The 26,785-nt window shown below is 45.3% G+C and overlaps 1 protein-coding gene across 1 annotated transcript in view; it reads left to right on the forward strand.

The window, feature by feature from the left end:
• LOC125457972 (lysine-specific demethylase 3A-like) overlaps positions 1-26,785 on the forward strand; it is an 83,669-nt gene that overhangs the window by 47,988 nt on the left and 8,896 nt on the right. Inside the window, exons 15-22 of the mRNA XM_048542803.2 lie at positions 1,082-1,265; positions 2,783-2,961; positions 5,788-6,054; positions 14,042-14,213; positions 17,428-17,518; positions 19,460-19,590; positions 19,713-19,832; positions 20,870-21,009. Coding sequence (XP_048398760.2) covers positions 1,082-1,265; positions 2,783-2,961; positions 5,788-6,054; positions 14,042-14,213; positions 17,428-17,518; positions 19,460-19,590; positions 19,713-19,832; positions 20,870-21,009 — 1,284 coding nt within the window. The remainder of the gene's footprint in view (positions 1-1,081; positions 1,266-2,782; positions 2,962-5,787; positions 6,055-14,041; positions 14,214-17,427; positions 17,519-19,459; positions 19,591-19,712; positions 19,833-20,869; positions 21,010-26,785) is intronic.

The following is a 26,785-nucleotide window of genomic DNA, read 5'->3' on the forward strand; positions in this document are numbered from 1 at the left end:
GGTATGTTGGCCTCCATTGCGAGAGGATTCGAGTACAGGAGCAGGGACGTGTTGTTGCAGTTATACAGGGCCTCAGTGAAGCCACACTTAGAATATTGTGTTCAGTTTTGGTCTCCTTTTTCTGAGGAAGGATGCTCCTGCTCTTGGGAGTGCAGCAAAGGTTTACCAGGCTGATTCCAGGGATGGTGGGACTAACATGCCAAGATATTAACTAAGTTGGGACTGTTTTCATTAGAGTTCAGCCAAATGAGGGGGATCTCATAGAAACTTACAAAATTCTAACAGCGCATGGCAGGGTAGATGCAGGGAGGATGTTCCCAATGGTGGGTGTGTCCAGAACCAGGGGTCACAGTATAAGGATTCAGGATTGACAATTTAGGATGGAGATGAGGAGACATTTCTTTACCCAAAGATTGGTGAGCCTGTGGAATTCATTACCACAGGAAGTAGTTGATGCTAAAACATTGAACGTATTAATAAGTTGCAGCTCGATAGATCACTTGGGGCAAATGGGATCAAAGGCTACAGTGAGAACGCAGGATTCCACTCTTAAGTTGGACGATCAGCCGTGATCGTGATGAATAATGGTGCAGGTTCGAAGGGCCAAATGGCCACCTGCTGCTCCTGTCTTCTATGTTTTTGTCATATGAGGACAGGTTGAGTAAATTGGATTTGGACTCACTGAAATTTAGAAGAATGAGAGGAGACTTTATGAAATATACTATTCTTAGAGGGTTTGAAAGGTTGTTTTTCCCTCTTGGGAGATTCTAGGACCAGAGGTCATAATCTCAGCGTAACGGTTCACTGCTTACCGAGAAGGAGGAATTTCTTATGAGGACAGTGTGTGTGTGGAAATCTTTGCCACAGAAGGCTAGTATATTGAAGCTGAAATAGGCAAGGTTTTAATCACTGCAGGAATCAAGAGACAGAAGAGTGGAGCACGTCAGCCGTGCCCTTATTAAATGGCAGAACAGCCTTAATGGGCTGAATGGCCTCCTTCTGCTCCTGTAGTTTATGGTCTTCTGGAATATATGATGTATATCATTCTGGATTTTTAAATGTTTTTATTTTAATATTGCAGAAAGTAAATAACAGCGTGGTTTCCAGTGAGACTTCAACCTGTAATAAACCACCGGCCTCTGAGTGCAACCCCGTGCCGAGTATGATGAACAGCAGCAGCAATGCATCTCCCATCCCTGCTCCAACTCTGAGAAAGGAAGAGAACTCTCCCTTCAGCTGGATGATGGGCATCGGCGATGTTAAAGGCAAGGAAGAGAATAAATGGAGCCTTTCCTTCTCTCATGCCTTAATTCCCTCAACAGTCCACCCCAAATCCCCCTTCCTGCCTCCACAGATGATGAACGCAGCTATTCCACTCACTGAATCCCGGCATATTTTACATGCCTCTCCTTTTTCCTCTCTGATCTACAATCCCAGCCAAAATAATCTAGCCAAGAACCGAAATACTCTCTTCACGGACCTCTGCCCCCTTTCCCATGCAACCACTTTCACCCTACCATGTGGCTACAAGATCCGCACTCACTCACACTCGTGCGCTTTCATTCTTAACAAAATTAGTTTGTAAAATCATGAGCTGCATGAATAGGCTGAATAGCCAGGATCTTTTTCCCTGGGTGGAGGAGTCCAAAACTAGAGGGCATAGTTTTAAGATGAGAGGGGAAAGATTTAAAAGCAACCTGAGGGGTAACTTTTTCACACAGAGGGTAGTGTGTGTCTGGATCTAGCTGCCAGAGGAAATGGTGGAGGTTGGTACGATTACAACATTTAAAAGACATCCGGACAGGTATATAAATAAGGAGGCTTTAGAGGGATGTGGGCCAAATGCTGGCAAATAGCACTGGGTCAGATTGGGATGTCTTGTCGGCAAAGACGAGCTGGTCTGCAGGGTCTGTCTCCATGCTGTATAAATGTGACTATGAAGTAAGAAAACAATTGCTAGTTTATGTGAGCCTTTACATTTAGAGGTCAGTTGGATGCGAAGGAATTAGAATGCTGAAAGTGTATGCAGTGGTTAATGGAATGTTCCTGTAATCATTGCGTAGTTATTTTTGATAAGTTTACACTAACGACCCGACACTTAATAATTCAGTGCGAGCATCGTCCCAGTTCAATAATCTAGCCAATGAAAACAGTAAGCACCAATGCTGACTGTGCAAAAAAAAACACACAATCACCTCATAAAATTTACAGCGCATTCTAAAGTCCTGGAATGAGTTGCGTGATAGTAATCACCTGCTTCATTAGTTGCCTGAGCTTTGCCCCTGATTTTGCTTTTGGAAATGCTAGTCTGTTGTGTAAATGATTTGATTAGACAGCTGCCTTCCAATTGCTGCAGTGGTTCATGGCTTGTGTGGAAATGCTAACTAGGATTATTTTTGGAAATGTGGAAATCGAGCGCATCGATGTTTGGGAGTTTTCATTGCTCACCTGCATCCTCTGCTGGTAGGTGTGGGATATTGCAGTAATAATTCTTGGGAAAAACTTCTGATCTTTGCAATGATTAAGAAAGTGAATATTTATTTCAACACATCTGCAAAGGGGAATTGTCAAGTTGACATTCTGGATATCCAAACACACACAAAATCAACTTGCTTTTTGTTTTTTGTTTCCAGGGTTTCTTTGTTTGTTGTAAATTTGTTGGGCTTAAAACGTTTAGAACTTCATCCCAGGCAACAAGATCAATTCAGAGTTTGGCCATGCAACTAAAATTCTGATGTTTACATGGTTAATTAACATTAGTTAATCTGCACCCTTCCTACAGGAAACCCGCAGCGACCTTTGAATAAACAGACAAAGCCTGTTGGCTTGTTTGACTCCTTCAGCACTTTGTCGAAGCCTTCGGCATCGCTGCAGACATTCAACAGTTTGTTAACGCTCTCGCCCAGTAACTGCAGCACCACCAGTTCATTGAGAAATCTCCTCTCTCCCAGCTTGGGAAAGGTGAGCTTTATTTCTACCCATTGGACGGCTGTGTGGTTGGCCTTTCCTATTTTTAATTTTGCATGTTTTCTTTTAAATTGCGCGATGGAAGTGCATTAAATCATCACCGTATCTTTTTCTTGGGTGTGGCAATTATGGTTCTGGACTTGTAATTCAAGGACAGTCCGTTAAAACTCTGCCACAATAAATTTTGAAATGGGAGTATGTTTAGTGATTATTCTTCTTTCAGTAATCAGGTAATGTGGTAGCTTCTGTCACAAGCACCAAACTAGTTCACTAATATTCTTTAGGGTGATCAACCAATTATGGCCATGGGCCCCAGCTATGCCTGCCTCTTTGTAGGTTACGTGGAACAGTCCCTCTTCCGCACCTACACAGGCCCCAAACCCCACCTCTTGCTCTGGTGCATTGATGACTGTCGGCGCCGCCTCTTGCTCCCCAGAGGAGCTCGAACAGTTCATCCACTTCACCAACACCTTCCACCCCAACCTTCAGTTCACCTGGGCCATCTCCAGCACATCCCTCACTTTCCTGGACCTCTCAGTCTCCATCTCAGGCAACCAGCTTGTAACTGATGTCCATTTCAAGCCCACCGACTCCCACAGCTACCTAGAATACACCTCCTCCCACCCACCCTCTTGCAAAAATTCCATCCCCTATTCCCAATTCCTCCGCCGCATCTGCTCCCACGATAAGACATTCCACTCCCGCACATCCCAGATGTCCAAGTTCTTTAAGGACCGCAACTTTCCCCCCACAGTGATCGAGAACGCCCTTGACCGCGTCTCCCGTATTTCCCGCAACACATCCCTCACACCCCGCCCCCGCCACGACCACCCTAAGAGGATCCCCCTCGTTCTCACACACCACCCTACCAACCTCCGGATACAACGCATCATCCTCCGACACTTTCGCCATTTACAATCCGACCCCACCACCCAAGACATTTTTCCATCCCCACCCCTGTCTGCTTTCGGAGAGACCACTCTCTCCGTGACTCCCTTGTTCGCTCCACGCTGCCCTCCAACCCCACCACACCCGGCACCTTCCCCTGCAACCGCAGGAAATGCTACACTTGCCCCCACACCTCCTCCCTTACCCCTATCCCAGTCCCCAAGATGACATTCCACATTAAGCAGAGGTTCACCTGCACATCTGCCAATGTGGTATACTGCATCCACTGTACCCGGTGCGGCTTCCTCTACATTGGGGAAACCAAGCGGAGGCTTGGGGACCGCTTTGCAGAACACCTCCGCTCAGTTCGCAACAAACAACTGCACCTCCCAGTTGCAAACCATTTCCACTCCCCCTCCCATTCTCTAGATGACATGTCCATCATGGGCCTCCTGCACTGCCACAATGATGCCACCCGAAGGTTGCAGGAACAGCAACTCATATTCCGCCTGGGAACCCTGCAGCCATATGGTATCAATGTGGACTTCACCAGTTTCAAAATCTCCCCTTCCCCTACTGCATCCCAAAACCAGCCCAGTTCGTTCCCTCCCCCCACTGCACCACACAACCAGCCCAGCTCTTTCCCCCCCCCCCCCCCCCCCCACCCACTGCATCCCAAAACCAGTCCAACCTGTCTCTGCCTCCCTAACCGGTTCTTCCTCTCACCCATCCCTTCCTCCCACCCCAAGCCGCACCCCCATCTACCTACTAACCTCATCCCACCTCCTTGACCTGTCCGTCTTCCCTGGACTGACCTATCCCCTCCCTACCTCCCCACCTGTACTCTCCCCACCTATCTTCTTTACTCTCCATCTTCGGTCTGCCTCCCCCTCTCTCCCCATTTATTCCAGTTCCCTCTCCTCATCCCCCTCTCTAATGAAGGATCTAGGCCCGAAACGTCAGCTTTTGTGCTCCTGAGATGCTGCTTGGCCTGCTGTGTTCATCCAGCCTCACGTTTTATTATATTGCTACCTGACTGTAGCCCCAAACCTACATTGCGCGCTGGAGTCTGGATGTCCTCAGGGTCTCAAACGCCTCCTAGCTGTGTTCACTGCACCCAAACCTGTAAATGGGTTAGAAAGAAAGACAGGAACACAGATTATGCAGGAGTCATAGAATCACAATCCCTACACTGAAAGCAGGCCATTTGGCTACTTGAGTCCAAACTGATCCTCTGAAGAGCATCCCATCCAAACCCAACCTCGTACCCTGTCCCTGTAACCCTGCATTTCCCATGGCTAATCCACCTCGTCTGCCTATCCGAGGACACTATTGCCAATTTAGCATGGCCGTTCCACCTAACTTGCACATCTTTGAACTGTTGGAAGACACCGGAGGAAACCCACGCAGACCCTGGGATATTGTGCAAACTCCACACAGTCACCTGAGGGTGAAATTGAACCCGGGTCCCTGGCACTGTGAGGCAGCAGTGCTAACCACCATGTCTCCCCACACCTCACTTCTTCCTCTACTGCTGAGCTGGTTTCCCCTTCTATATCTAAGCAAGAAATCAATTAATTTCCATTGCCTGGTTCCCTCTGTAAACTCAGATATCTTGATGCATTAACCTTTTGAGGTGAAATGTAGTTACTTCAAGAAATTGGCTCACTACTGCATTCTCAAGGCAATTCGGTATCAGCAATAAATGTAGTCTTGTAAAATCCTGACAAGAAATCTATTAAACATCATTGTGAATCTACCGTGCCAACATGAAGCTGCGCGCATACTTTAGAAAACGATTGGCTTTAATTTGCAAAAAAATTTTGTTGAATTGTTTTGGAGCAGTCTGTTTGAAGCAGTGTTGTTCCTGTAAAAGAAGACAAGTGTTTAGATTTTGATTTTCTCTTTTTTCTCTTTAAATGTTTGTGTTAGTCTGATATAGGATCAAGTACCACCTCCAACCTCCTTGATGACATATTTGCCTCACTGGTACAAAGTAAACCCCCCACAAATGGAGCAATGGCATCTAGTAAAACAGCTGATACCCGAGAGCTCCACAAGGCTGTGCCTGGGAAAGTGCTGATTTTTGGCTCTGATACCCCGCATACCTGGTACTGTGGTGGCCGTTTGCTGTGCTTGCAGGATCCGAGCAACAAGAACAATTGGAATATCTTCAGAGAGTGCTGGAAGCAAGGACATGTGAGTGTGGCACCAGGAAAGTTTTTTTATTTAAAGGGCAAGGGCCAGGGTTGCACAACCATCTACAGAAGACTCTTGTGTTCATTGTCATCGACTCGCCAGAAATAAAGTCAACATGGCATTACTTTAGTAGTGTTCAAGAGTCTTGCAGTGCAGCGGTAGTGTCCCTCCTCCAGGGTCAGAAGATCCTGGTTCAAGTCTGATCTGGTAGGTAGTCATAATCATACAGGGTGGAAACAGACCCTAAGATCCAATCAGATAAATGGGAGCTGCAGATGCTGGAGAATCCAAGGTAGCAAAGTGCGGAGCTGGATGAGCACAGCAGGCCAAGCAGCGTCTCAGGAGCACAAAAGCTGATGTTTTGGGCCTAGACCCTTCATCAAAGAGACTCTCTGATGAAGTGTCTCGGCCCGAAACGTCAGCTTTTGTGCTCCGGAGATGCTGCTTGGCCTGCTGTGTTCGTCCAGCTTCACACTTTGCTATCTAAGATCCAATCAGTCCATGCCACCCATAATCCCAAACTAAACTAGCCCCACTTGCTTGTGTGTGGTCTTCAGTCCTGGTGACAATCTGCTTGATGAATATTGCTCTAAGAAAACCATTCTTTGAGAACTACTCCCTGAGGCTCCCCGTCTGGCATGTATGTTTCTGGGGGCATGGTTTTCTTTCCTCTGTGCCGGTCAAGTATCTGACCCCTCTTGGGTGATAAACGTGCAACAACTACTCATGATATCAAATGACTGTTGTCCCTCTGCCCAACTCTATTTGAAGGTTTGTTTTTGTTCCTTCTAAAAACAAAACCTTACTTTTGAAAACAGTACACTGATAGTCTGGTGCATTTGGCACCAGATAAACTCTTGATACTAGTTCAATGCATGGAATTCTGTGTTTCTTGTAATTTTTCCCTTTGTTTCCATGTGTGAGATTTTTGGAGAGTGAAGTGCTGTTGTAATAACTGTTAAATGAAATATCACACTGCCAGTAAATATAAGGGAAATTCAGTTTTTCAGGGACCCCAGTATTCATCTATAGAAATCCCTTGCAACATGGTTTTGGCTAGTCTATTCATTTCTCCCACATTAATATTTTAGTTGCACTTTGCCACTCTTTATATTCTGTTTATTCTTCTGAGCTACCAAGTTTTTCTTTACAGAATTACAGGTATTTTCTAATGAGCCAGTTCAGAGATGTTATGACACACCTCCGGTGCAGTTCAGACTTGAACCTGGGCCTTCTGGCACCAAAGAGCCTTCATTCTACAACTGGCAGGGGTGGGATGTGAACCCATTCCTTCAAAGAGACTGGAACCTTAAAGTAGTGTCTTACATTGCTCAGCCATGCTACCCCTTTAATGTCTAATCTTTGATTCACACTTCCGTCCCTCAAACTGAATGAGCTACCCCTCCATCAATTCCTCTCTACCTGTCCTAATTATCACGAATCCTTGAGTATTCAGGTCCCAGTATTTGTCATCTTATAACCATGTCTTTGTAATGCTGATCAGAACATGGATCTTTTCTCTGTCTGCGCTGTCAATTTATCTGCTACATGCATTCAGATACAGAATCTGCCTTTTAACTATTTTTTGTAACCTCCTAGCCTTATCTGGTGTGTTCTAAGCATTATTAACCCTACCCCTCCTTGCTACACTGTAATCATTGTTTCCTCTTTACCTTGCTTTCTTGCCTTGCCCTCTTTCTTAAATTTTGGGAGATTAGTTAAATTGTTGACCCCCATGGTTTAAAGCCCCCTCAACCTCCCTAGTTATGCAACTTATTAGAACACGTGGGGACCAAAAAATGGCAGAGAAGCTGAATAGTCAGTCTTCACAGTGGAAGACACCAGCAGCAAACCAGAATTTCGAGAGTCGGCGCCAGAGGTGACTAGTGACCAGCACGGTTCGGTTGATGACCATCCCAGTGGAATACATTCTCAATTTCCCCAGTATTGGTGCCACCATCCTAGGAGCTAAAAATATTTCGACCCACAATATTTGTTGACCCATGCACTTATTTCCCAAATCTTATTTCCAATGCCATTTTGCTCACCTGGGGTATAATCAAGAGATTGTTAAAGTTTTAATGGTTTGCTTTTCAATTGAACTTCAGTGGCTGCTAGTCACTTAGCAAGTCCCTCCTTCCTCGTTATAAATACGTCATTGCCTCAAATGGACTGTCTCACAGCATGTTGGCCCCCCCTGACCCAGAGAAGATGTTCCAAACTCTTGCACTGGGCAGACACAGCCACTTTGACTTTTGCTTTCGGATACAGAGAGTTTTGTCATTGGCCCTTGGCTGTACCGCTCCCTACTATCACTGCATTCCTTGAGCGGCCTCCTGTGCTGTGGTCAGTGTGGTCAGTTTGCTCATCTTGCTGCAGCCAGCACTTCCATTCAGCGAGTCAGGGACTTTTTTCCATGCTCCTCCCTCTCTTCTCCCTACAGTTTAGTGGAACCTTGGTCACAATGTTTTGTTGGTGTACATCCTTTAGGACTTGACCCTTTCACCTGATTTGTGCTGTGGTAACTCAAAAAAGACCTGTCTGGAAAGGAATATTGGTTATTGTTGATCATTAAAATAGAGCCACTACTCTTGGCATGCACAAGCTATCCCTAACCTGGGACAGATACTTTGGCAGACCCGCCCTTAGGTCTACTTTATTTTTATTTACATCTGGAAGTGCTATCTCACACGACTAAACGATTTTCCCCCTAGCACCAAATCACTTTTGTTTTTGTTTTTTAACAAGTAACCACCACCTTGGTCTGCTTTTTCTCCCCCTCTAATTAGCCTGTTAGAGATGTTATTGCATTCCTCTGGAGCAGGAGGGACCTGAACCCATGCGTTTTGGCTGGTTATACTATCTAATCAACCTGGTCAGGGATGTTTTTGCACACCTTTGGAGTGGATGAGACTTGAACCGGAGTCTCTTGACTCGGAGATGGGGACACTATCGCTGCAACACAAGACTCGGGTGATAAGTTCCAGCTGGATAGGCCGTTGCTTGTTACCAAGGGAACTTGTACGCAGTGAGCTTTTCAAGGAGATTAATTAGTGATTCCCCATGGGGCTTGCAGAGGTTGTCACAAATGCCAAGTGCCCTTTGGAGCTGCAGCTGTTCCTGGCAATTCGTTTAGCACAAACTGTCTTACAACAGGGTGTGTTCCCATTAAATAAACGGATTGGGCAGTGCTACACAGATAGCTATGTTCCACTTCAGTACACCATCACTTCTAATATTGTACACAATAGTAGGAGCAGGTTATTCAGCCATTCACATCATGGCTATGGAGATCAGACATTGTGGCAAAGGTTAGCGTGAAACTAGACAATTGGGAACTCTTTAAAAACCAGCAAAGGGAAACTAGAAAAACAATAAGGAGGGAGAACATGAAATATGAGAATAAGCTAGCTAGTAATACAAAAGAAGATTGCAAGATTTTGTTTTTAAAGATTCCTAAAGTAGGAGAAAGAGTGGACATTGGACTGCTAGAAAATGAGGCCGCAGAAGTATTAATGGGGAACAAAGAAATAGCAAAGAAACTGCATATTTAGTCTCCACAGTGGAAGAAACCAGCAACATACCAGAACTTCGAGTCAGAGGGCAGGGGTGAATGTAGTAACCATCTTCAAAGGAGATGGTGCTGGACAGACAGAAAGGTCTGAAGGTGAATAAATGACCCAGACCAGGTGGACTACCCCTCAAGGATCCGAAGGACATAGCTGTGGAAATTGTGTAGGTATTGGTGGTGATCTTTCGGGCATCACTGGAGTCAGGGGCACTCCTGTAGAACTGGGAAATGGATGATGTTACACGCCGGCTAAGGAAGAGAGGGACGCAGAAGACCAGAAACCATAGGCCAGTTAGCCTGAACTTCATGGTTGGTAAGAATTTTGTGCCATTATTAAAGATGAGATTGTGGAGTACTTTGGTAAAATAGGGCTCAGTTAGCATGGCTCCATCAAGGTGAGGTCATACATGATGAATCTTGTCAGGATTCTTTGAAGAGGTAACAAGCAAGTTAGAGAAAGAAGAGCAAGTTCACGTGATGTGTTTGGATTTCCAGAAGCCTTTTGGTAAGGTGCCGCAGAGGAGCAGATGTATGGTGCAGGAGGGCGGAGTTCAGGTACGTGGACAGTTGGGGCTCATTCTGGGGAAGGTGGAACCTCTACAAACAGGACGGTCTCCACTTGAACCAGAGGGGCACTAATATCCTGGGTGGGAAATTTGCTAGTACTGTTTGCAGGTAGAACAAAGGAGAACCCTAAAGCTTTCTATAGGTATGTGAGGAATAAGAGGATGACTAGGGTAGGAATAGGGCCAGTCAAAGACAGAAGTGAGAAGTTGTGAGTGGACCCTGTGGAGAGCGGAGAGGTCCTAAACAAATATTTCTCATCTGTTTTCACTCAGGAAAGGGAAAATATTGTAGAGGAGAAGACTGAGTTACAGGCTACTAGAATTGAAAGGATTGAGGTTAGTAAGGAGGAGGTGTTATCAATTCTAGAAGGTGTGAAGGTAGATAAATCCCCTGGGCCGGATGGGATTTTTCCGAGGATTCTCTGGGAAGCTAGGGAGGAGGTGTTGGAGCCTTTGGCCTTGATCTTTGAGTCCTCATTGTCTACAGGTTTAGTACCAGAGGATTGGAGGATTGCAAATGTTGTGCCCTTGCTCAAGAAGGGCAGTAGGGATGACCCAGATAATTATAGACCTGTGAACCTTATGTCTGTTGTCAGAAACATTTTGGAAAGGATTATAAGAGATAGGATTTACAATCATCTAGCAAACAACAATTTGATTGGAGATAGTCAGCATGGATTTGTCAAGGGCAGGTTGTGTCTCACAAACCTCATTGAGATTTTTGAGAAGGTGACCAAGCATGTGGATGAGGGTGGGGCAGTTGACGTGGTGTACATGGACTTCAGTAAAGCCTTTCATAAGCTTCCAAATGGTAGTCTATTGGAGAAAATACGGAGGCACGGGATTGAGGGAGATTTAGCAGTTTCGATTAGAAACTGGCTTTCTGTAAGAAAGCAACTAGTAGTGGTTGATGGAAAATATTCTGTCTGGAGTCCCTTTACTAGTGGGGTGCTTCAAGGATCTGTTTTGGGACCACTGCTGTTTGTCATTTCTAAAAATGATTTGGATGCAGACATAGGTGGATGGGATAGTAAGTTTGCAGATGACACTAAAGTTGGTGAAGTGGTGGGCAGCGTGGAACAATGTTGCAGGGAGACTTGGATAAACTGCAGAATTGGGCTGAAAGGTGGCAAATGGAGTTCAATGGGGATAAATGTGAGGTGATTCACTTTGGGAAGAATAATGGGAAAGCAGAATACTGGGTCAATGGAAAGATTCTCGGTAGTGGGGATGTGCAGAGGATCTTGGTGTCCACGTATATAGATCCCTGAAAGTTGCCACCGAGGTTGATAGTGTTGTTAAGAAGGCTTATGGTGTGTTAGGTTTTATTGGTAGACGGATTGAGTTCCAGAGCCGTGGTGTCATGCTGCAACTGTACAAAACGCTAGTGTGGCCTCACTTGGAATATTGCGTGCAGTTCTGGTCGCCCCATTACAGGAAGGATGTGGAAGCATTGGAAAAGGTGCAGAGGAGATTTACCAGGATGTTGCCTGGTCTGGAGTGAAGGCCTTATGAAAAAAAGGGTGAGGGACTTGCGCCTGTTCTCGTTGGAGAGAAGAAGGCTAAGAGGGGATTTAGTAGACACTTAGAAGATGATCAGAGGATTAGATAGGGTGGACAGAGAGAGTCTTTTTCCGAGGATAACGACGTCAGCTTGTACAGAGGTCAAAGCTACAAATTGCGGGGTGATAGATTTAAGATAGATGCCAGAGACAGGTTCTTTACTCAGAGTGGTAAGGGCGTGGAACGCCCTGCCTGCCAATGTAGTTAACTCAGCCACATTAGGGGCATTTAAACAGTCTGTGGATAAGCATTTGGATAATGATGGGATAGTGTAGGGGGATGGGCTTAGATTAGTTCACAGGTCAGCGCAACATCGCGGGCCGAAGGGCCTGTTCTGCGCTATATTGTTCTATGTTCTAAATAAGATAAAAGCCCATATTATTAGGGGCAAGGTACTGGCATGGATAGAGTGGGGATGAAATAGTCTTTTTCTAGATGACAGTCAGTGACTAATGGAATTCTGCAGGGATCAGTGTTGGGACGTTAGCTATTCATGTTATACATTAACAATCTGGATGAAGGAACTAAAGGCGTTGTTGCTGAGTTTGCAGATGACACAAAGATGGGTGGAGGGGCAGGTAGTGAAGAGGAAGTAGGAAGGCTACAGAAGGGCTTGGACAGGTGAGTGAATTGGATAAAGAAGTGACAGATGGAATAAAATGTGGTGAAGTGTGAGGTGTGCACTTTGGTAGGAAGACTTGAAGTGTAGACTTTTCTCAATGGGGGAAGGTGCAGAAATCTGAAGCACGAATGGACTTGGGAGTTCTATTTCAGGATTTTCTTAAGGTTAACATATCGATCTGTTTGGCAGTTAGGAAGGCAAATGCAATGTTAACGTTCATTTCAAGTGGGTTAGAGTGCAAGAGCAGAGATTTACTGCTCAAACTGTACAATGCTCTGGTTAGACTGCAGTTTTGGACTCTATATCCAAGGAAAGATGTGCTGGCCCTGGAGGGGCTCTCGAGGAGGTTTACAAAAATGATCCCATGGATGAAGAGCTTGTCATATGAGGAATGATTGAGGACTTTGGATTTGTACTGAACGGAGTATAGAATACTGAGAGACCTGGATAGAGTGGAGATGATGTTTCCTATGCAATTCTAGGACGCGAGGGCGCTGTGTCAGAGTGAAGGAACTGAGATAAGGAGGCATTTCTTCAGCCAGAGGGTGGTGAATTTGTAAAACTCATTGCCGCAGGAGGCTGAGGCAGCAAAATCATTTAGTATTTTTAAGACTGAGAGGTCCTTGATTGGTATGAGAATCTGGGGTTGCAGGAAGAAGACAGGAAAATGGAGTTGAGAAACGCATCTGCCGTGCTCAAACTGGCCAAATGGTCTAATTCTGCTCCTATGCATTATGATTTTATGGCTAGCGTGTTGCCTAAGTTCCATTCACCTTCCCATACTCTTGTTTAACAAGTATCTCGACTTTTAAAATTATTAAATGAGCTCATGCCTGCTCTTTTAGTTCCTTGTACACCATTGCTCTCACTTTCTCTTTGTCCCTCCCTCTCCCGCTGTCTGTCCGTCTCCCATCCCACCAGTGCCTTTTCTGTCTCTTAACACCCTTCCCAAAAGAAAAACTGGTGGAGAGAGTGTGCTTTTACTCTCAGCTGCTTTTAAAACCCAGAAACCTCAGTCAGTCACCCCCGAGCTTTCTACATTAAAAGAAATACAGAACTAGTTAATGTTGGATACTTGATGATGTTCTAGTGAACTTGCGCTGGCTTCCTTCCAAAGCTACTGTATCCATTATAAGGTGTGGTTTCCAGAACTGAAACACAGTTTGGCTGATGTAGTATAAAAGTGCTGTGCCCAGCTGTAACAAAAATTTCTCTTTTTTTTAAACCTTTTCAGCTATAAAGTTGAATGTTGTATTAGCTTTCTCTTTGTCCCTGAGTACTTCATTTCATGTAATCTCCACATGTCAAACCAAAATCTCTTTTAACTTTCATTTCCTGACTCTCTCTTTCGGTTTGCAGTTTATTACCCTGATCTGACCTTGTTCGTCTACATCTTGTTACTGCCATAGATCTGCACAGTTTGAGATCGTGAACTGTCCACCCCATTTTCCTCCTTCGAGTTGTTCTCCTATGACAAAATGTTTGCCTCTTCTAATAACTCATCACGTGGCTAGGTTTTAACATTTTGTCTGATTTCTGTTCTAGGAGTATAATGTGTAATGGTAAACTTGCCATCCATCACTTCCTGCTCCTAAATGCTTTGTTCTTTACTGCAGATTTGGGCTTCCTTTTAACAATGGTATCATTTGTACAAATTTAATTTAGCCGGTCATTGTATCTGGAGTTCACGCAAAGTTACGTGAAGAACTCTGGAAGCCAGAAGCATTTGGGGAAGAGTTTGGAGAACAGGATGCTGACCTGGTTGATTGCAGAACGAACACAATTATTGCTGGTGCGAAAATCCGAGACTTCTGGGATGGATTTGAAGACCTTTCACGTAAGTGGTGGGGTTGCATTTTATGAGGTGGTTTACTTTGGCATGAAGATTGAAAAGCAGGGTGTAACTTAAACAGAGAATGACTGGAAATCCAAGGTGCAGAGGAATCTGGGTGTTCTCGTTCACCAGTCGTAAAATTTAGTGTCAGGTTTTGTAAGGAATTAAGGTTGACAACACTAACGGAATATCATCCATTATTAGGAGAGGAATTGAACATGAAAGTAGGGATGTTTCTGGAAAAGGTCAGCAGGTCTGGCAGCATCTGTGAAGTGAAATCAAAGTTAACGTTTCTGGTTCAGTGACCCTCCTTCAGAACCAGACCCGAAATGTTAGCTCTGATTTCTCTCCACAAATGCTGCCAGACCTACAGAGCTTTTCCAGAAATTTCTGTTTTTGTATCTGATTTACAGCATCCGCAGTCCTTTTGGTTTTTTATGAAAGTAGGGATGTTGTCTTTGTTATACAGGTGAGATTACATCTCAAATACTGTATGCAGTTTTAGTCTCCTTAGTTAAGTAGGAATGCAAATGTGTTAGAAGAGGTTGATGACTGGAGTGAATGGGTTGTCTTATGAAAACAAGAAACTACCAAATTCAGCAATAAGATGGCCAGGTAATCTGTTTATTTTTGATGTTTTGTTACATTGAGGGGTAATTATTGGTTTTCTCTGCCCACCTGTCTGGGCAAATGTGGTTCATTTGAAAGGTGGCAATGCAGCACGCAAGCTCTGCATTGGATTTTCGGGTTTCAATTAGGAATTTATCTCTGGGTTTGGGATCCTATGACCTTCTGACCTTTGAAGCGAGAGCATGCCACTTAACCACAGTTGAAACCATTGTTCAAAGTGATATAAAGCTTTGTGTGACAAGGAGACCACCATCAGGAGCCAAAGCAAACCAGCACCAAGATTAACCCTGTCCTGCTATTTGATTCAGAAAGTAGTCCATGTTAACTGTCGGTTAATTTTTTTGGACCCTCAAACTGAACTGGATACATGTTGCCAGAGGTGGTGCTTGCTTTAATTGGGCCATGGAGTTTTCTGTCTGTAATACTTTGTACTTGAATACAGAAGAGGGGGAAGAATTTGTGCCTCTTCTCAAAATGTTGGAGTTTGTCCATTCTCCTCTTGTCTGCATGGTTTCTTCTGGGTGCTCACATTCCCTCCCGCAGCCCAAATATGTCCAGATTAGGTGGATTAGCCATGGCAAATGCAGGGTTACATGGATGGGGTAAAGGAGTGGGTCCGGGTGGGATGCTGTTTGAAGGGTTGGTGTGGACTCCATGGGTCAAATGGCCTGCTTCCACACTGCAGGGATTCTATTCTATGAACTAATAGAGAAGAAAAACTGGAGTAACCAGTGAAGGGTACTTGTGAAGAAGAAGTTGAGGATGATCTTCCCTGAGATCTGAACATACTCATATGAATTCGGGACTGAAGTAGGCCATTTGGCCCCTTGAGCATCCTCTGTGTTTAATAATATCATGGCTGGTCTGATTTGAGAATCCTACTTTGCTGTCTATCAGGAAAGTGTTTTTTTTGACACACATCACTTAAGAATGTTTAATGTAGTTTTAGAGATTCCATAATCCAGCCTCCTGTTCTTTGCTGAAAAGCAGACCGAGACATGTAGTAAACAAATAGCAGCCCCTCATTATTGGAAGGGAAGGATGGGTCAGTGTGTTTGGTGTCACCTGTTACTTGCGAACTTGGAAAATGGCAACAGAGGTAGGACATTCGCCTCTGTGAGCTTACTGTGCTGTTTAGCCAGATCGTTGTAATCTTACAATCAGCATCATTGCCCTGCCTTTCCCTTGATACGTTTAACAGCTAGAAATCTATTGACGTCTGCATTGAATATATTCAGTGATGGAGCTTCAGCAGTCCTCTGACACGAAGATTTCTAAAGATTCACCACCTACTGAATGAAGAAAATTAACATTGCTGACTTGGCATCGGTTGCATTGGTTGTAGCATTTAAAAGTAAACTATTAGATTAGATTACCTACAGTGTGGAAACAGGCCCTTCGGCCCAACAAGTCCATACCGCCCCTTGAAGCATCTCACCCAGACCCATCCCCCTATAACCCACACACCCCTGAACACTACGGGCAATTTAGCATGGCCGATCCACCTAGCCTGCACATCTTTGCACTGTGGGAGGAAGCCGGAACACCCTGAGGAAACCCACGCAGACATGGGGAGAATGTGCAAACTCCACACAGACGGTCGCCTGAGGCTGGAATCGAACCCGGGTCCCTGACGCTGTGAGGCTACAGTGCTAATCACTGAGCCACCGTGCTGCCAAAAAACCCTTCTCCTCATTTTCTTGTTCGTGTGTCAATTCAAATTTCACTGTCAGCCATGGTTGGGATTTGAACCTGGGTCACCAGAGCCTAATCTGGGTCTCTGGATTAACAGTCCAGCAATAATACCACTACGCCATCACCTAACCCTAACCCTATTCCTGCAACAAATGTTCATGTTCTTCATGCAATTTAAATACTGTTGTGATGATGCTGTGGCTTTGAGAGGTGTGTTTTATCCTGTTTTCTTTTAAGAGCAAGATTGAACGAGAGATGAAGAGCTGTCTGTGGTCCTGTAATCAGTTTGTGAGGACTTGGGGTTCTTTTTAAAAAGTTGGGACAATAGAAGCAGCCTGGATTGGTGTGGCCGGCTCTCTTAGACCAGATTTCTACAGTTTTTTTTTAAAGTTTTTAGATTCAGTGGAAGATGTTTCTTCCCCTGTCTCGGTTGCAGCTAGAAGCTGGGGTTTCTGCAAGCAATGCGTGAGAGAAAATCTGATTTCTGAATTTGTCCTTTTTGCCAAGGACTGTGTTTATGGGATTTTGCTATGCCGGAACAGTTAATTAATAATAGTCACCATATATATTATTCTGTTAAGTTTTTCCAGTGGGGTTGAGTTGTTCTAAGTCCTTGTTTCTTTTGTTGCATTTTAATCGTAGCATTTAAATAAACTCTGTTTTGCTTTATGTCGAGTAGTTTGACCAATCAAATTGTACCTGGACCACAGACACTTTATATTTGCCTTTTTAAAAAACGAAAAGGTTAGGGTCTAGGCTACCACCGCAAAATATTTTGAGGGAGTCAGTCCTGGTCTAGTCCATAACACTATCATAAAATGACAATGTAACTATTTTCCACAGTCTAGGTAGTTGTTTTCTGAAGTTTAACATTGATGTCTTCCTTTTAAAGGACGCCTTGCCACAAAAGAGAGAGTGCCTATGGCTTTGAAGCTGAAGGATTGGCCTCCAGGAGAGGATTTCAGAGACATGATGCTCTCTAGGTAGGTGATTAACTTTGCTAAAGGTGTGACCATCAAAGAGCAGGTTATGCTGCACTGCAGGAAAGTATGTTTTAACATGACATGCCTTTTTACAGTCACAGAAGGAGGCTGTTTGGCCCATCGAATCAGCACCGGTTGACTAATAACTGACTACACAAATCCCACTTTTCAGCTTTTGACCCATTGTCCTGGAGACAATAGTAATGTAAGTGAATATCTATACACTGCTTCAATGTTTTGAGAGTTTCTGACTGACTCACTCTTTCAGGCAGTGAGTTCCTGACACCCACCACCCTCTGGATGAAAATAAATTCTCCTGAACTCTCCACTTAACCTTAAATCTGTGCCCCCAGTTATTGACCCCCTTTACTTCCTTGGAGTACTGGCATTGCTAATAATTGTCCTTGAAGGTGGAGTTGAATGGTTGCCTCCTTTTTATTTAATTTATCCACCCCGATCTGAGGGTCGATAATACAGTGAATGTGTTCCTACGGTGCTGTTAAGTCAGGAACTTCAGGATCAGGAGTGCCATACTTTGTTGTAGTGCTGATGAAATCTATTCCCATTTGGAAGAAAATGGGCTTATCAGTGATAGGCAACATGGTTTTGTGCAGGCAAGTTCATGTCTTACCAACTTAATAGAATTCTTTGGGGACATGACAAAGTTGATTGATGAGGGAAAGGCTGTAGATGTCATATACATGGACTTCAGTGAGGCATTTGATAAGGTTCCCCACGGCAGGCTGATGGAGAAAGTGAAGTCACATGGGGTCCAGGGTGTGCTAGCTAGATGGATAAAAAGCTGGCTGGGCAACAGGAGACAGAGTAGTAGTAGAAGGGAGTTTCTCAAATTGGAGTCCTGTGATCAGTGGCGTTCCACAGGGATCTGTGCTGGGACCACTGTTGTTTGTGATATATGTAAATGATTTGGAGGAAGGTGTAGGTGGTCTGATCAGCAAGTTTGCAGATGACACTAAGATTGGTGGAGTAGCTGATAGTGAAGGGGACTGTCAGAAATTACAGCAGAATATAGATAGACTGGAGAGTTGGGCAGATAAATGGCAGATGGAGCTCAATCCGGGCAAATGCGAGGTGATGCATTTTGGAAGATCAAATTCAAGGGCAAACTATACAGTAAATGGAAAAGTCCTAGGGAAAATTGATGAACAGAGAGATCTGGGTGTTCAGGTCCATTGTTCCCTGAAGGTGACAACGCAAGTCAATAGGGTGGTCAAGAAGGCATATGGCACGCTTTCCTTCATTGGGCGGGGTATTGAGTACAAGAGTTGGCAGGTCATGTTGCAGTTGAACAGGACTTTGGTTCGGCCACATTTGGAGTACTGTGTACGGTTCTGGTCGCCACATTACCAAAAGGATGTGGACGCTTTGGAGAGGGTGCAGAGGAGGTTCACCAGGATGTTGCCTGGTATGGAGGGTGCTAGCTATGAAGAGAGGTTGAATAGATTAGGATTATTTTCATTAGAAAGATGGAGATTGAGGGGGGACCTGATTGAGGTCTACAAAATCATGAGGGGTATAGACAGTGTGGATAGCAAGAAGCTTTTTCCCAGAGTGGGGAACTCAATTACTAGGGGTCATGAGTTCAAAGTGAGAGGAGGAAAGTTTAAGGGAGATATGCGTGGAAAGTTCTTTACACAGAGGGTGGTGGGTGCCTGGAACGCATTGCCAGCGGAGGTGGTAGACGCAGACACGTTAGCGTCTTTTAAGATATATTTGGACAGTTACATGGATGGGCAGGGACCAAATGGACACAGACCCTTAGAAAATAGATGACAGGTTAGACAGAGGATCTTGATCGGCGCAGGCTTGGAGGGCCGAAGGGCCTATTCCTGTGCTGTAATTTTTTTTGTTCTTTGTTCTTTAAAATATCTGTCCATGTGATCAAATGGTTCTTTAGTTGCCTGTGCCTTTCCTTTACAGATTTGATGACCTGATGAATAATCTACCCCTGCCTGAGTATACCAAGAGAGATGGCAAACTGAACCTGGCCTCCAGATTGCCAGATTTTTTTGTTAGACCTGATTTAGGTCCAAAAATGTATAATGCTTATGGTAAGTGGGCCATGTTGACCTTTTTCATGTCTTGTGCTCATATTTGGAGGAATTTGAAAGCAGTGGCCCTAACTGTAGATGGCTAACTCTTTCTTTTTTACTTTTTTCCTCCTATTTCTTAGGATTATTATCAGCCGAGGATAGAAAGTTTGGAACAACAAACCTTCATTTAGATGTGTCCGATGCTGCTAATGTTATGGTGTATGTAGGAATCCCCAGTGGCCAGCCTAACCATGAAGAGGGTGAGTGTTTAATGGCCCTGACCCTCTTAAGCTAAAATGACAATCACTTGTAATAAGTCAGTGGACGGCAAATCTTGCTGCTTCACTGGGATTGCGTATTCTTCGGTATGGGTTGTCACTTGTAGCTCAATGACCGTGGTGCACCTGTAAGTCCCAGGGTGTGGGTTTAACTCCTACTCCAGATTCTCGAACACCAAATATCCAAACTGAAGCCCCAGTGCAGGAGTGGGTGAGTGTTGCATTGTTGGAGGTGCTCTTCCTCTGTTGGTTTGATTTCTTTTCTTTAAATCCTAAAAATGCTCGCGTTTCGAGGCCTGTTTAAACATCCAGGACCCCTGACATTGTGCTGAGGCACTGTTGGACTGTCAGTGGTAGCCTGCAGTCTGCACTTGAGGCTTAGATATGTTAAGATATGCAAATGGGTATTTGCTCTTTGTTACCTGATTTGAAATGTTGGTTTCAGTGGTAGAAACCTAGTTCCTTTATGAGCAAATGTCTAACCTTTGCTGTTGCACCAAACAGTAACGGTCACTTAAAAGCCAATTTCAACCAGAATTGAAACATCAGAATCTCCAGCAAATTTCTGGACGAGTTGGACCGAAGAGCCCGTTTCCGTGCTATATGGGTCTGACTCAATAAAGTGTGCCAGCTAGAATTGACACCAGCAATTCATATTTCTAGGTGATTCGCATTATTTGTAATTGTAACGATTCCCACAGATCCACTGGATTGTTGTGGGAATACCAGATGGTTTGACAGCAAACCAGGAATCGGTAATATCTGAGACTAATCCTGGATGGGGTGAGGGGAGAGACACAGGCAAGTAGCCACGGCCTTCTGTTCCTGACTTGATATTCAGAGTGTTGTTGGGAAATGCAGGTGTATAGCTGTTTCTCAAAGACCTTTGAGACTAGAAGGGACAATTATTTATAAAAGATAATCCAGCAACTGCTTTGCAATGCTGTTGGATATAGTGGTTGTTCCAGAAAGGTTTAATCTCGCACATTTGGTTAGTTGTTTAATTTTATATTGACCAGAAATTCTGAAGACAATGGAGGATGGTGACACAGACGAGTTAACAATTAAACGCTTCACTGAGTCCAATGAAAGGCCTGGTGCCTTGTGGCATATTTACTCAGCCAAAGACGCGGAGAAGATCCGAGACCTGCTGAGGAAGGTAACACTGAGAAGTGGTGATGGTTTGACAGAAAACATATATCGGTATTTTTGAGATCGCTGTCACTATCAGGGCCATTTGTATGTCTGTCTTGTCATCAAAGACGATCCAAGTGAGAAGTGGTGGCAGCTGAGATAGGGGAGATGATGCTGTTTCAGGTGGCCATCTCCTTCACTACAGTTTTTACCTGTTACACCACCTCACCTAGCACATATCCTTTTGGCTTTCATTCAACTGCTCCAACCAATGAGAAATCCTTTGGCAGCACTCATCCTAACCCCTGCTGGGTTCTGTATAGAGTAAAGTTGCCTGCCTCGATTTGCCAAATGGCAACCATTCTTCTGTCTTTATTAAAGTCTTGCCTACGGTGTAACTGTTTTCTCTTTGCCAGCTGTTTCTTTTTCACCGCCCTCACTAAGAACCACCAAACTAACCTCAATGACCCCAATCCTCCGTGTCACTTGGTGCACTACTCTTCCCTTACTGTTACACTATCCTTCCGCTGAAGGGGAAGTCAAAATTCCTTTCCAACTAAAACCTTCGACCTCACTCCACTTCCTGGTCCCTTGATCCTAACCACAACTGACTATGGAGATGGAAAAGTGTATACTGTGCTCTAGGTGCATCCTCAGCACTGTCCGGTGCAGTTGTAGCTAGACTTATCTGCTTATATATTCAAGGCTATTGTTTTAGTTGCTTCCTGATTACTTGAATCTGCAGTGATAATGTCATGATTTATGCACAAAGGCATCTAGATCTCTCTGTGCCACAGCCTTTCGATTGATGAAGGCACAGTGGTGGACATTGTCTATATGGAATAAAAACCAAAAGAATTACAGATGCTATAAATCAAGAACAAAAACAAAGTTGCTGGAAAAGCTCAGCTGGCCTGGCAGCATCTGTGAAGGAGAAAAGAGTTAACCCCATCTCCTTCACATGCCACCAGACCTGCTGAGCTTTTCCAGCAACTTTGTTTTTGTTCATTGTCTGCATAGACTTCAGTAAGGCGTTTGGCAAGGTTCCACATGGTAGACTGGTTAACAAGGTTAGATCACATGGAATGTAGAGAGAACTAGCCATATGGATGCAAACTTGGCTCAAAGATAGGAAACAGAGAGTGATGGTGGAGGGTTGCTTTTCGGACTGGAGGCCTGTGACCAGTGGTGTACAGGAAGGATCAGTACTGGGTCCACTGCTTGTTGTCATTTGTTTAATGATTTTGATGTGTATATACGAGGTATGGTTAGTAACTTTGCAGATGACCCCAAAATTGGTGGTGCAGTGGACAGCCAAGAAATTTACCTCAAAATACAGTGGGGCCCTGATCAAATGGGCTGAGGTGTGGCAGGTGGAGTTTAGTCTAGGTAAATGTGAGGCGCTACATTTTGGTAGGGCAAATCAGGGTATGACTTATATCCTTATTGTAGGCTCCTGGAGAGTGTTGCTGAACAGAGAGACTTTAGGAATGTAGGCTCATAGTTCCTTGAAAGTGGGGTCGCAGGTAGAAGGGGTAGTGGAGGTGGAGTTTGGTATGCTGCCTTTATCGGTCACTGCATTGAGTATAGGATTTGGGAGGTCATGTGGCTGTACAGAATATTGTTTAGGTCACTTCTGGAATACTGCACTCAATTCTGGTCTCCCTGCTACAGGAAGGATGTTGTGAAACTTGAAAAGGTTCAGAAAAGATTTACAAGGATGCGGCCAGGTTTGGAGAGTTTGAACTTCAGCGAGAGGCTGGATAGGCTGGGGCCACGTTCCCTGGAGTGTTGGAGGTTTATAAAAGCATGCGGGGCATGGATAGGGTGTCTTTTTGGCTGGGTAGGTGAGTCTAAAATTACGAGTGGAGTTTAAGGTGAGAGGGAAAAGATATAAATGGGACCTAAGGGACAACTTTTTCACACAGGGTGGTCTGTGTATGGAATGAGCTGCAAGAGGAAGTGGTGGAGACTGGTACATTTACAACATTTTAAAAGGAACTGGAAGGGTATATGAATAGGAAGGGTTTAGAAGGATTTGGGCCAATGCTAGCAAGTGGGATTAGATGAATTTGGGATATTTGGTCGACATGGATGAGTTGGACCAAAGGGTCTGTTTCCATGCTGTACATCTTGGACTCTATGACTCTCCGTTTAGGCTGTCTGCAGGCTTCCACCCTACCTACAATTACCACAACTGCCCTGCCTCTGGTCCTCACTGGTTTCTGTATGTACATTGATGTCTCATTGACATCTCTCATTGAGCAACAACTCAAACTATTATCTAACTGCCTGTCTTTTAGTAATTCAGATGAATGAGTCCAGGTCAGTGCTGGCACATGTATAGAAATATTTTGTTTTTGGCTCTTGTTCTAGAAACTTTGTACCTTTTAACCCTCAATCCCAGTTGCTTGCTGAGACTGACCTCAACAATGCAAACCTTAATTATGTGAGTTAGAATCCACACATCTGGTCTATATTGTGGTACAGTGCACCTTGCCATATCTGACTTCTCTCCTTGGCACCTATTCTTCATCCGTCTTACACACATTCAGTTCCGTCCAAAGTTCCTGCCTGTTGTAGCATGCACTAAATATCAATCAACTATTTTTCTTTATCTTAACTGACCACTGACCCTCCATTGCTCAGGTGTTCCCTTTTGTGTTTTAACCTTCTTTGGTCTTACCTCCTCTGTTTGAAGCTGCTTACAGTTCCCTGTTCTCCTCTGGTTCTCAGCCTTATTCCTACTTCCAGTCTTTCTTCAGCCTTTGGTGGCTGGGCTGACAGTCATTCTGGCATGACATGCTGAAGCTCCTTCCTGAGCTCTCCATCTGTCCTTGCTTTGAAAAGCCTCCTTTTAAACTTGTGTTAGCTGTATCTTCTGTAAGTTCCACCCAAGTTCCTGATCAGTGTCCAGTTCTTTTCCAAAGTGCCTTCCATGATCTTTGCTAGGTAAGTGCCACTGAAGGTAGTGAGGGTTGATACACTTAGGTTTCTCAGAAATCCAGTTCTTCAGATCCCATTTAAACTATCTCCCAAATCAGTTCTGCTCGCCAGTTTGCGCACAGAAGAGAAATTGCTTTGCGTGGATCTGAACGATGCCAGGACTCAAAGCAATAGCGTTATCTCCAATGATCAATGTGTTTTTTTACAATTTGATGAACAAAGAACAAAGAAAATTACAGCACAGGAACAGGTCCTTCAGCCCTCCAAGCCTGAGCCGATCGAGATCCTCTGTGTAACCTGTCATCTATTTTCTAACGGTCTGTGTCCATTTGCTCCCTGCCCATCCATGTACCTGTCCAAATATATCTTAAAAGACGCTAATGTGTCTGCGTCTACCACCTCCGCTGGCAATGCATTCCAGGCACCCACCACCCTCTGTGTAAAGAACTTTCCACGCATATCTCTCTTAAACTTTCTTCCTCTCACTTTGAACTCATGACCCCTCGTAATTGAGTCCCCCACTCTGGGGGTGCGGGCAGCGGGGGAAGCTTCTTGCTATCCACACTGTCTATACCCCTCATGATTTTGTAGACTTCAATCACGTCTACCCTCAATCTCCGTCTTTCTAATGAAAATAATCCTAATCTACTCAACCTGTCTTCATAGCTACCACCCTCCATACCAGGCAACATCCTGGTGGACCTCGTCTGCACCCTCTCCAAAGCATCCACATCCTTTTGGTAATGTGGCGACCAGAACTGTACACAGTACTCCAAATATGGCCGAACCAAAGTCCTGTACAACTGCAACATGACCTGCCAACTCTTGTACTCAATACCCCGCCCAATGAAGGAAAGCGTGCCATATGCCTTCTTGACCACCCTATTGACTTGCGTTGTCACCTTCAGGGAACAATGGACCTGAACACCCAGATCTCTCTGGTCATCAATTTTCCCTAGGACTTTTCCATTTACTAAATTTGATCTTCCAAAATGCATCACCTCGCATTTGCCCAGATTGAACTCCATCTGTCAAACTCTCCAGTCTAGCTATATTTTGCTGAAATCTCTGACAGTCCCCTTCACTATCTGCTACTCCACCAATCTTAGTGTCATCTGCAAACTTATGCAAAATGAGGACCTGATGTTCTGTTTTGAATTGAATTGCTTTCCTCCATTTTAATTGAAGACGCAAAATACAGATATCTAAATTCGTGGTATCAGGCGAAAGGCCATTTGAAAAAAATTGACATTGTCTTTTCTCCTGGTCATTCAGCATGTTTTCTCTCTCTCTCGCGCTCTTTCTCTCTCTCTCTCTCTCGCGCTCTTTCTCTCTCTCTCTCTCTCGCGCTCTTTCTCTCTCTCTCTCTCGCGCTCTTTCTCTCTCTCTCTCTCACGCTCTTTCTCTCTCTCTCTCTCGCGCTCTTTCTCTCTCTCTCTCTCGCGCTCTTTCTCTCTCTCTCTCTCGCGCTCTTTCTCTCTCTCTCTCTCGCGCTCTTTTTCTCTCTCTCGCGCTCTTTCTCTCTCTCTCTCTCGCACTCTTTCTCTCTCTCTCTCGCGCTCTCTCTCTCTCTGTCTCTCTCGCGCTCGCTCTGTCTCTCTCGCGCTCGCTCTGTCTCTCTCGCGCTCGCTCTGTCTCTCTCTCGCGCTCGCTCTGTCTCTCTCTCGCGCTCGCTCTGTCTCTCTCTCGCGCTCGCTCTGTCTCTCTCTCGCGCTCGCTCTGTCTCTCTCTCGCGCTCGCTCTGTCTCTCTCTCGCGCTCGCTCTGTCTCTCTCTCGCGCTCGCTCTGTCTCTCTCTCTCGCGCTCGCTCTGTCTCTCTCTCTCTCGCGCTCGCTCTGTCTCTCTCTCTCTCGCGCTCGCTCTGTCTCTCTCTCTCTCGCGCTCGCTCTGTCTCTCTCTCTCTCGCGCTCGCTCTGTCTCTCTCTCTCTCGCGCTCGCTCTGTCTCTCTCTCTCTCGCGCTCGCTCTGTCTCTCTCTCTCTCGCGCTCGCTCTGTCTCTCTCTCTCTCGCGCTCGCTCTGTCTCTCTCTCTCTCGCGCTCGCTCTGTCTCTCTCTCTCTCGCGCTCGCTCTGTCTCTCTCTCTCTCGCGCTCGCTCTGTCTCTCTCTCTCTCGCGCTCGCTCTGTCTCTCTCTCTCTCGCGCTCGCTCTGTCTCTCTCTCTCTCGCGCTCGCTCTGTCTCTCTCTCTCTCGCGCTCGCTCTCTCTCTCTCTCTCTCGCGCTCGCTCTGTCTCTCTCTCTCTCTCGCGCTCGCTCTGTCTCTCTCTCTCTCTCTCTCTCTCTCGCGCTCGCTCTGTCTCTCTCTCTCTCTCTCTCTCTCTCGCGCTCGCTCTGTCTCTCTCTCTCTCTCTCTCTCTCTCTCGCGCTCGCTCTGTCTCTCTCTCTCTCTCTCGCGCTCGCTCGCTCTGTCTCTCTCTCTCTCTCGCGCTCGCTCTGTCTCTCTCTCTCTCTCTCGCGCTCGCTCTGTCTCTCTCTCTCTCTCTCTCGCGCTCGCTCTGTCTCTCTCTCTCTCTCTCTCGCGCTCGCTCTGTCTCTCTCTCTCTCTCTCTCGCGCTCGCTCTGTCTCTCTCTCTCTCTCTCTCTCGCGCTCGCTCGCTCTGTCTCTCTCTCTCTCTCTCTCTCGCGCTCGCTCGCTCTGTCTCTCTCTCTCTCTCGCGCTCGCTCGCTCTGTCTCTCTCTCTCCCCGGCTTATTCACTAATTTCTTTCTGATGAACTTGTCTTCAAAATATCACAGTTTGTTTTTCCAGTATTGTGTATGCCACTTAGGAATACGCTGTAAGTCCCTGCCTACTCCCTTGCATGCGCCTGAAGTCCTCCTTGCTGATGCGGGTGTTCCTGGTAAACTCCAGCTCCATC

This window comes from Stegostoma tigrinum, chromosome 1, assembly GCF_030684315.1.
Source record: "Stegostoma tigrinum isolate sSteTig4 chromosome 1, sSteTig4.hap1, whole genome shotgun sequence".
Lineage (NCBI taxonomy): Eukaryota > Metazoa > Chordata > Chondrichthyes > Orectolobiformes > Stegostomatidae > Stegostoma > Stegostoma tigrinum.